Source organism: Adiantum capillus-veneris, chromosome 24 (genome assembly GCF_014529385.1).
Source record: "Adiantum capillus-veneris isolate H3 chromosome 24, ASM1452938v2, whole genome shotgun sequence".
NCBI lineage: Eukaryota > Viridiplantae > Streptophyta > Polypodiopsida > Polypodiales > Pteridaceae > Adiantum > Adiantum capillus-veneris.
Genome location: NC_140954.1, coordinates 22,756,031 through 22,767,077, shown reverse-complemented (window position 1 = coordinate 22,767,077; position 11,047 = coordinate 22,756,031). Strand labels below are relative to the sequence as shown.

The window sequence follows — 11,047 nt, the reverse complement described above, 5'->3', positions numbered from 1 at the left end:
CTTGCATCTGAAATATGCATCCTTAGGGCATAAACATAGTCCTCACAAAATTCAGTACAAAACCTATCCCAAAGAGCAGCCGGATGAAGTGGCTCACAAAAGACTAATATGATTGCAAACAGTTGTCTCAACTGCATTCCATTTTCAAAAAAAAATGCCTCTTGGAGGCAAATTGACCATTCTTCATCATCTTGCAATAATCCTCTAGATATACATGCCTCCTTGTATGTATCATAGATGTGACCATCATACATACACAAGTCTTAAAAACACTTACATCCCTTGCAAATATTGAGAAGCATTCGTAGGTAATTAACCTCACCAACAATAGGGACAATATTATACATTCTTCCAATAGAAACACCCTGTTGTCGTGGAGACCATGCCTTTCGAGTTTTATTCCATACCCAACCATTTGGAAAGTCAGTATATGTGAAGCTATTTGCTCCAGGATAATTTTGATTTGCAACAAACCATTCTGTCAAGGTAGTTTTTCTATTTTGCTCATTATCTAGCAAATGTTATACATCATCACCATCTTGAAATGTAACCATCTTCTGCAATGGAAGGTGTACTTGCAATCGTTGAATAGCTGGCCTTTCACTATGCATGTAGAAGCCAAATATTCTCCACATAGCCTCAGATTCAGAAACATAACGTGCATTGAGATAACTCTTGATCTCATCAATAGCTCCTTCATCATCTTGAAGGACAACAGTGGCTCCATTATGTCCCTTGTAGACATACTTATAAAGATATTTCACGGCAGTGACAGTTGAGCAAATCTCCACATTAATATGGGCTTGGTATCTTAGTGATAAGAAAGGACTGTAAGGAACAACCAAACGATTATCTAAATTGTAATTTGTAGACATAACAAACCTTCCATCATCTCTTCTCATATACACAGGATATCCACTTTCGTTTACATTTGTAGACGTAGAAAATGTTCGTGGAAACTTGAATCTACACTTACCATCAACCATACATGGAGAACATGGGTTGAAAGGACCACATGGCCCATGAACATTACAACGACTCACTACATCAAATAATTCTGGAAACACATTCTTGTCAGGGAGCTCTGCACAAACCAACTTGTCATAGTGTAATGTATCTGTGGGTTTATATTCGGATGCAAGTATCAACAATATATGTTCATGAGGGAGACCACTCTTTTGAAACTCAATCACTGAAACATGTCCAATCACCTCCCCAAATAAGGCTTGCTTGATAAGTAAATGCATCATATCTTGGAACTTCTGATAAAACACTCGTATAGTGAGATCAGGACGATCGACAACACTTTGTCAAGGTAGTAATGCATCATCTATTTCCTTCCATCGTGGATTACATGTGAATGTGATGAAGAGATCCGGTTTTCCCCTACTACGAACAATTGCCATTGCATCTTGAAATAGTTGGCACATATATCTTGGACCTCCAACAAAAGACGAAGGCAACACAATTCTACGGCCAACATTTTGACCTTCAACCCTCTCTAAGCCATCTCTAGTCTCATCCATGTCAACCAATCCTTGGTACACTTCACCACGAAGTGTTTTTTGGTTATTTCGCATCCACAAAAGCCGTGACTCCTCTAGAGTACTATAAGCATCCACGACATACTGTTGTAATAGCCTACCTCCTCGAAGAAGACACTCCACAGTATCATCTCTTATTTGTAAGCGAAAGACATAATGTTGCTTTTGACTCAATTTTTTTCCATCGGTAGTCTATAAATAAAGATGCCACCCATCCTCTCCACTTGGAATAATAAAAGATATAATAAGGACATGTAAGCTCGATGCATGCTGGAGATTCTTTTCAAACCCCCGTGTCAAAAATTCAATACAATGTCGCGATAGCCAATATTTCTATCATCCCCTTCTCCTGGCATAATTGTAGCAACTTCAGAACCCCTTGGAGCAAGATATTGCCAACCATCACAACTTTAGAACCCCTTGGAGCAAGATATTCTAGATTCTGACAAACACCTGGTGAAAGGGTGTCCCATCTTTGGTCATGGAAGTGCGGTCGTAGGTTCTCGAAGCTTCTTCTATAGTAACACCCGGAAAGAAACCTCAAACAATGCTTTGAAAGAAGTCAGCTTTGTCTTCCGGAGAGTAGTGAATCGTTATATGATCCATTACTATCTCCATCGCTTCCAATCCATGACCAAAACATTCAGCAGATACCCTAGGTGCCATAAAGTTCCTAAGAAAAAAAAAGAGACATTGTAAGTGTAGTTGCTCTAGGACTTCATCCACAAAACTTGACTTTACAATATGTCTCTTTAAATAAGTCTGTTTCTAGGTCTGTTTCCCATCGTTCTCTCTCCCTCTCCATCTCTCTCTCTCACTCTCTATCTCTCACTTTCACTCTATATCTCAAATTTATAGGGTTCGGAAGCAGTACTGGATCTCTCAATCACACGTGTTATTCTCTCTATCCAACCCTTTTTGAAATCTATAATGGTTTCATGTGATCTTCTATCCATGTGGTCACCTTTTGGTGATCAAACTATGGATTATTTTGAACTGTAATGCATATGTAAATGCATTAGGAGAGAAGCCCTCAGTTCGCATCATATGGAAAATAGATCAGTCCTTGCCTCTTTGGGACATCATCTCCTCCCACAGTTATCAAACTCGGCATGATGTATAGAACAATCAGGTGTTTTATCTTATTGTTAAGAAGAAGATGTTGATGTTGATTGTCCAAATTCCCTCTTGAATTTCTTACAATAGGGCACTTATAACCTTGGGAACTTTTGAAACTATTCGTATGAGAGTGACAAACTGGTTATGTTAGCTATCATTGGAATAGCATAGGTAGATTTGGAGGGCCTATTATTAGATAGATCCTTTAATACTTCCATAGACAGGACCCTAAAAAATTCTTCCTTATTCGGGTGAAGACAAAGATACCATCTTGGTTCTCTTGGGATTGCCTTTTGAGTATCATGCCTTGATTTTCAAGACTACGCAAGAATCTCTAAGGTCTATTGGAATTGCTCTAGGCATTTACATCAAGCCCGAGATCTTTGGAAACCCTCTCTATGACATTAAAATCTACATCTTTGGATGTAATTGTTACTCACATTAAACTCTCTCTCTCTCTCTCTCTCTCTCTCTCTCTCTCTCTCTCTCTCTCTCTCTCTCTCTCTCTCTCTCTCTCTCTCTCTTTGTTTGTATGTGGTTGTGTAGCATGCATGCGTGAATGTGTGTAAGTACCCTTCAAACTCAGTTCATTTTCAACTCTTTGTCTGTGTATATGTGTTTGTGTGTGTTTTCTCCTCTCTCTCTCTCTCTCTCTCTCTCTCTCTCTCTCTCTCTCTCTCTCTCTCTCTCTCTCTCTCTCTCTCTCTCTCTCTCTCTCTCTCGTCCGCGCGCGCTCTCTCGGCTTAGTTCACGCCTACTTGTTTAGGATCCCATAGTACTTTTATCTTATCATTTTATCATTTTGTCATTTCACTTTGTTACTCTGACCTTGTATCAGATTCAACACATTGTAACCCTCTGTCCCATAGCTCATTTTGGCCTTTTGGAAGACTTTAACATAACATTTCCTTTCATTTTATTTCTCTCTCGATCAAGCAGAGGAAAAATGGAGATACAGACGGCTATGTAGCTATGGGGCTACATAGCAGAGAGTACAACAGAGGATTTGAGCCATACTCTCTCGATATCTAGAGTGCAAATGAGGATGGATTTTAGTAGTAGTAGTAGTATTTTTGTTCTAGTCTTTTAGCACCCACACATGGTATCAAATTCACACTTTTGTAACAGGTTGGACCCATAGTTGATTTTGGCCTTTTGAAGACGTTAATATAACCTAATTTACCTAGATTTAGGTCAAAACATTCACAATTTTGTAACAAATTGGTCTCATAGATCATTTTGGCCTTTTGGAAACATTAGTAGAACATTTCATGTCATACTCTCTTAAATCTATTTTGAATCCAGCTAAAGTAAATTTCGTAATGACGAATCAATCCAAGCTCTTGCTTTAAGAGCATGGGCTTAAGCTCCTGGGTTTCTTGAAATGCTCTTGTAAGGTATGTTCTCAGTTCATTTTCATCTCTCTACCTTTCTATGTGTGTTAGTGTGTGTGTTTTACTTCTATGTGTGTGAGGCCTTATGGTGAAGTTTGTGTTTATCTCTCTCTCTCTCTCTCTCTCTCTCTCTCTCTCTCTCTCTCTCTCTCTCTCTCTCTCTCTCTCCCTCGAACATGGGAGCTACGGAGATCCAGAGTGCAGATGAAGATGGATTCTAGTAGTAGTAGTACTTTTGTTCTAGTCTTTTAGTACCCAGACATGGTATCAGATTCACAATTCTGTGACAGTTTGGTCCCATAGGTCATTTTAGCCATTTAAAGATGTTAATCTAAAATTTCGTTTCATTTCGTTAAAACTCTCTTCTTCATGGGTGTATGTGTGGGTGAGTGTGTGTGCCCTAATAAAAAGACGAAAATGGTATAACCTTTCTCTCTCCCAAGTGTGGTAGTTTGGTTATGCCATTCCCCTCTAGAATAGAAAGTCTGGAGTTCAACTCCTCGTCGTCTGAATATTTAAGGTCTGTTGCGATAGTTCCTATGACGTTAAAACTCTCTTCTTCTTGGGGGTGTGTGCGCGCTAATGGAAAGAGTTAAATGGTATAACGCTCTCAAGTTCAACCCCTTTTCATCACTCTCTCTCCCCCCCCAATTGTTTTAATTCTCTTTGGTCTTTTTCTTCTTTTCTCTCTCTCTCTCTCTCTCTCTCTCTCTCTCTCTCTCTCTCTCTCTTTGTTTGTGTGTGTGTGTGTGTGTGTGTGTGTGTGTGTGTGTGTGTGTATGTGTGTAAGTACCCTCCAATTGAGTTCATTTTCATCTCTATGTCTCTCTATGTGTCTTTGTGCATGTGTGTGCCTTATGGACAATTTTGTGTCCTACAATGTGAAAACTCTCTACTTCTCGTGTGTGTGTGTGCGCGCGCGCTAATGAAAAGACAAAAATTGTATAATCTTTATGGGTTTTTTTCCTCTATGGCCATACATGGGTATAACCGTTGTGGACTCCCAAGTGTGGTAGATTGGTTATGACATTTCCCTCTAGAATAACATGTCTTGGGTTCAAGTCCTCGTCTCCTAGATCTTTAGGGTCTCTTGGGATAGTTTCCTACATCGTTAAAACTCTCTTCTTCTCGGGTGTGTGTGTGTGCGTGGGTGAGTGTGTGTCCCCTAATAAAAAGAGAAAAAGTATAACCTTTCTTTCCCAAGTGTTTTAGTTTGGTTATTTCATTCCCCTCTTGAATAACATGTCTTCATTTCAACTCCTCTTATGCTAGATCTTTAGGGTCTCTTGGGAACGTTTCCTACATAGTTAAAACTCTCTTCTCTCGGGCATTGCTGTAACCTAATTTACCTAAGATCAGGTCAATTGTCATTTACTTTTTGGTCTTTTATTGCTCTCTCTCTCTCTCTCTCTCTCTCTCTCTCTCACAGGAGCTACGGAGGTCCAGACACCCACAATTGAGGAGTGAAGCTACATAGCATCGACAAAGAGTTCACAAGAAGATTAGAGTCATACTCTCGATATCTGTTCTAGTCTTTTAGCACCCAGACATGGTATCAGATTCTCAATTTTGTAACAGTTTGGTCTCATAGGTCATTTTAGCCTTTTAAAGATGCTAATAGAACATTTCATTTCATTTCATCTACCTAATTTACCTAAGTTCAGGTCAATTGTCATTTACTATTTGGTCTTTTCTCTCTCTCTCTCTCTCTCTCTCTCTCTCTCTCTCTCTCTCACACACACACACACACACACACACACTTAAATTAAATAAACAAAATATCTAAACTACATATGACCCCCAAAGAGATTCATTGTCATTTCTCTCTCTCTCTCTCTCTCTCTCTCTCTCTCTCTCTCTCTCTCTCTCTCTCTCTCTCTCTCTCTCTCTCTCTCTCCCTATTTTTTCATACTCTTTGGTCTTCTTCTTCTTCTTCTCTCTCTCTCTCTCTCTTCCTTCTATGTGCATCTTTATGAATTTTTTTGCATTGCATAAGGTTAATCTCTCTCCCTCTCCCCCCTTTTTTTTTTCATTCTCTCTCTCTCTCTCATGTGTATCTTTATGTTTTTTTTTTTAGGTGAAGGGATTTTAATAAATAAATAAATAAACAGCTGAGTAAATTTAACAAAGTTACCTGGAACTGGTGTGTGCCTCGAAGCTGTGTGTGCCTGCACCTGCCACAAAAAATAATAAAATAGTTATTATTCGTATTAGTATAATTAGTCATTTATTAGCAGGCGCAGCGTGGCGGGGGGCTCGACATAGGCAAGCTACTCAAGACACGCGGCAGCGCAAGGCATTCAGAAGCTATCGTCGGCGTTTAGTTGTCGGCAGCGCAAGGCATTTCTCAGCAGCCTCTTGGCGATACACCACCTTCCGTAGGTACAGCAGGTGGGTGCGGCACCGAGCAGCAGCGAACAGTAGTCTCTTGGCGATGATGGGCAGCGCAAGATTGCAGCAGCGGATTGCTAAGCACCTTCCGTAGGTAGAGCAGGTGCGCGCGTTAGTGAGCAGTAGCGAGCAGCAGCCTCTTGGCGATGACGGGCAGTGCAAGAAGCAACGGAAGGTACATGAGTAGGTGGGCACGGCAGTGAGCAGCAGAGAGTCTCTTGGTGATGATCGGGCAGCCAGCAGAGCTGGAGCAAATACAATGGCGGGCAGGTGTTGAGCATTACCTTCACACTGAGGCTCTGTGTGTGTGTGTGTGTGTGTGTGTGTGTGTGTGTTTCTGGGAGCACGAATAAGCGAGCAAGGACCTATATGAGCAAGAAACATGAGCGAGCAAGGAGACGCAAGTAAATGAGCTTTCAAAGCCTTGCAGAGCCGCCTAGAAATTGCCTGAGCGTTCAAAGCCTTGCAGAGCCGCCTGAAAATTTCCTGGAAAAAATTCATTCCCTTTTTTTGGACTCAACCTTCATTTTGCAGAAGGCGACACGTGGAAAGTGTAAGGCTGGCTGCCATATTTTGTTAAGTAGATACCCAACCATTTGGAAAGTCAGTATATGTGAAGCTATTTGCTTCAGGATAATTTTGATTTACAACAAACCATTCTGTCAAGGTAGTTTTTCTATTTGCTCATTATCTAGTAAATGTGATACATCATCACCATCTTGAAATGTAACCATATTCTGTAATGGAAGATGTACTTGCAATCGTTGAATAGCTGGCCTTTCACTATGCATGTCGAAGCCAAATATTCTCCACATGGCCTCAGATGCAGAAACATAAAGTGCCTTGAGATAACTCTTGATCTCATCAGTAGCTCCTTCATCATCTTGAAGGACAACAGTGGCTCCATCATGTCCCTTGTAGACATACTTATAAAGATATTTCACGGCAGTGACAGTTGAGCAAATCTCCATATTAATATGGGCTTGGTATCTTAGTGATAAGAGAGGGCTATAAGGAACAACCCAACGATTATCTAAATTTTAATTTTTAGACGTAACAAACCTTCCATCATCTCTTCTCATATACACAGGATATCCACTTTCGTTTACATTTGTAGACGTAGAAAATGTTCGTGGAAACTTGAATCTACACTTACCATCAACCATACATGGAGAACGTGGGTTGAAAGGACCACATGGCCCATGAGCATTACAATGACTCACTACATCAAATAATTCTTGAAACACATTCTTGTCAGGGAGCTCTGCACAAACCAACTTGTCATAGTGTAATGTATCTGTGGGTTTATATTCGGATGCAAGTATCAACAATATATGTGCATGAGGAAGACCTCCCTCTTCTGAAACTCAATCACTGAAACATGTCCAATCACCTCCCCACATACGAATTGCTTGATAAGTAAATGCATCATATCTTGGAACTTCTGATAAAACACTCGTATAGTGAGATCAGGACGATCGACAACACTTTGTCAAGGTAGTAATGCATCATCTATTTCCTTCCATCGTGGATTTCATGTGAATGTGATGAAGAGATCCGGTTTTCCCCTACTATGAAAAATTGCCATTGCATCTTGAAATAGTTGGCACATATATCTTGGACCTCCAACAAAAGGCGAAGGAAAAACAATTCTACGGCCAACATTTTGACCTTCAGCCGTCTCTAAGCCATCTCTACCTCAACCATGTCAACCAACCCTTGGTACACTTCACCACGAAGTTTTTTTTTGTTAATTCGCATCCACAAAAGCAATGACTCCTCAGCCGTCTCTAAGCCATCTCTACCTCAACCATGTCAACCAACCCTTGGTACACTTCACCACGAAGTTTTTTTTTGTTAATTCGCATCCACAAAAGCAATGACTCCTCTAGAGTACTATAAGCATCCACGACATACTGTTGTAATAGCCTACCTCCTCGAAGAAGACACTCCACATTATCATCTCTTATTTGTAAGCGAAAGACATAATATTGCTTTTGACTCAAATTTTTTCCATCGGTAGTCTATAAATAAAGATGCCACCCACCCTCTCCACTTGGAAATAATAAAACATATAATAAGGACATGTAAGCTCGATGCATGCTCGAGATTCTTTTCAAACCCCCGTGTCAAAAATTCAGTACAATGTCGCGATAGCCAATATTTCTATCATCCCCTTGTCCTGGCATAATTGCAGCAACTTCAGAACCCCTTGGAGCAAGATATTGCCAACCATCACAACGATGCTTTGCAATAACACTACAAGAGGTTGTGTGCTCTTGTGACGCTGTTAGCGACAGAAATACACTGGGTTTTTATAACCCCCGGCGTCGCTAAAACTGTCGCTACGAGCGTCGCTATAAGCGTCTCTATATAGCGACGCTTATAGCGACGGTCATAGCGACGCTTATAGCGACGTTTACACTGCAGACTATAGCGACGCTCATAGCGACGCTACAGAGCCATAAATAGCGACGGTTATAGCGATGCCCGAGAGAATTTTTTTTTGGTGGCAGGGCATTGAATGCCCTGCCACCCATCAACCATATTGTACTTGAGTCACTTTTTAAAAAAAGTGCAAGGGTAGATAATAGACCCAAAATAGTTACCCACAAGACGCATTGTTTGCAAAATTGACAATTGTACACATCATAGGCAAAATGAATTGATTGGCAAATGTAATAATGACAATTGTACAACATCATAGGCATAAAGAATTGATTGGCAAAAGGAACTGCGGTGACAAATGTAATAATATACATGGTTCAAAAAGACGTAAGCTATGAGAAATCCTAAACTAATGCTATCTAGCTACGGCTAAACTGACGTCGTCTAGTCAGACGTCTCATCGCGTCCAAGCGGCGTATCTGTCAGATTCTGCAAAGAAAGACAATAAGACAGCTTTCAGTAAGTATAAACATATAACGACATTTATAAAACAATACAAAAAATAAAAAAGAGTAAACCCTAATACTAACCATGCCGCCGCGAGAACTGAGAATGTCCATCAGGGCGTTTAAGCCCTTCCTGCCTGCGTACTCGCGCTCGTACGGTGTGGGATCACGTCCTGTCATCGACCACTGTCAAAACATACAAAGATTTCATTATGTTAGAATTAAAAAACTCATAAACCCTAAACTATCGAACATAAAGAGCAATGTGAAAACACTTACAAAATCGGCCTCAAATGATGCCCATCCACCGCTCCCCAAGTGGTGCGAGCTCCCTGCCTCTACTCGCGCTCTGGCTGCATCCTTTTGTTGCTTCCACTTGTCGGGATTCTCGCGCGCTGCTTTCTTCGCATTCTTCCAATCTTCTTTGGCCAGCCAATCTGGCCTGTTCCACCCATTCTTGATTGCTTTTTGCACTTCGGAACGCTTGTGTTTGCAGTATTCGCGCATTTGAATCTTCATCAGGTCTTCATTGAAGCGCTGATCCCGTGTTGGAACGGGAAACTCATCATGAAGTATGCTGATGACTCTGTTTTTTAAATCACTTGGTACTTCGCTCCATTTGTTTAGTATGTAGTGTCTAAACAGCTGAGAGCAAAGACCACGCATGCGCGACATCACCTTCTTGCCGTCATCATCCATGATGATGCCGCCGCTGAAGTCGATGGAGTAAGACAAGCCCTCTGGCCGGTGACGCGTGAACCTGGGTGTCCCGGCAGGGGTCTCTAGCGGCGTGTCGATGGGGGTACGGACGTCAGGTGTCTCCACCGGCGTTTGGGCCCCGAAGCGAGGAGTGTCGAGAGGGGTGGCTCCTGGCGGAGTAGGTAGAGGTGTGTAGCTTCTAGGAACAGTCAGCCGTGCAAAACCTGGCGTAGATGGCGATGCTGTGGCTGGTGTGGGGGCGGGCAAAGAAGGGGAGGGTAAAGAGCTTCGTCGAACACGAGGCGGTGTGGAGGTATCGGTGGCGGAATCCCCACAACAACCGCCACCGCCACCACTAGAGCGCCGGTGTCTAGACGAGTGTGAAGCTCGTCTCGTCGACGCCGAAGCTTCAGAGCGCGCCGAATGCTCCGAAATAGAGGGAGATACGGATGGAGTAGGAACGCGCGATGATGTGCCAGAGCGATGACGCTCCACGTACCACTGTCTCTGCTGCGGTGACAAAGAAGAAAGGAACTCCTCATCATCCATACCTGCATTTAAACACACGAATATTTAAACTTAATATTGAATGAATAGAGTAGACAATGACGCAAAGACCATTAAATACAATGACGTAATGACGCATATAAATACAATGACGCAATGAATCGAGTGATAGAAGAGGCAAGTCGAAAACTCAGAATTTTCAATCAAAAGATGTGAGCGCGAGTAGAAAAGAGCGTTATACACCATGGAAGGTACTTGGGAAGAGAGCGTGGTCTTTGCTCTGAGCGTGAGGACTAACAAGACAAAGACTATCACTCTTCACGAGTGGACTAGCCCAACCATATAGGGGCGAGAGCTTCCCACTACTTCATGGGCATCTGCAAGGCATGACATGGTATCAATCATGGGCATGGCATGTTGCTCAATAAACGAGTTGGGACTTACTTGGTTAATTTTGATTGTATTTTAGTGTTTTATAAAAGGTATGTACATATGGGGT

General features: G+C 41.7%; 2 protein-coding genes across 2 annotated transcripts; both read right to left on the bottom strand.

Moving 5' to 3' along the window:
- Positions 1-521: 521 nt before the first annotated feature.
- On the bottom strand, positions 522-1,247 carry LOC147426078 (uncharacterized). The gene has a single exon (XM_086498173.1). The coding sequence runs from the start codon at positions 1,245-1,247 to the stop codon at positions 522-524; it is 726 nt and encodes a 241-aa protein (XP_086354299.1).
- Positions 1,248-7,110: 5,863 nt separating this feature from the next.
- On the bottom strand, positions 7,111-7,419 carry LOC147426077 (uncharacterized). Its single transcript, XM_086498171.1, has one exon. It carries the CDS (start codon positions 7,417-7,419, stop codon positions 7,111-7,113), a length of 309 nt encoding a protein of 102 aa, XP_086354297.1.
- Positions 7,420-11,047: the final 3,628 nt, after the last annotated feature.

Excerpts from the sequence above, each read along its gene's own strand:
- LOC147426078 (XM_086498173.1), bottom strand. The coding sequence starts at position 1,247 with ATGCATTTACTTATCAAGCAAGCCTTATTTGGGGAGGTGATTGGACAT.
- LOC147426077 (XM_086498171.1), bottom strand. The coding sequence starts at position 7,419 with ATGGAGATTTGCTCAACTGTCACTGCCGTGAAATATCTTTATAAGTAT.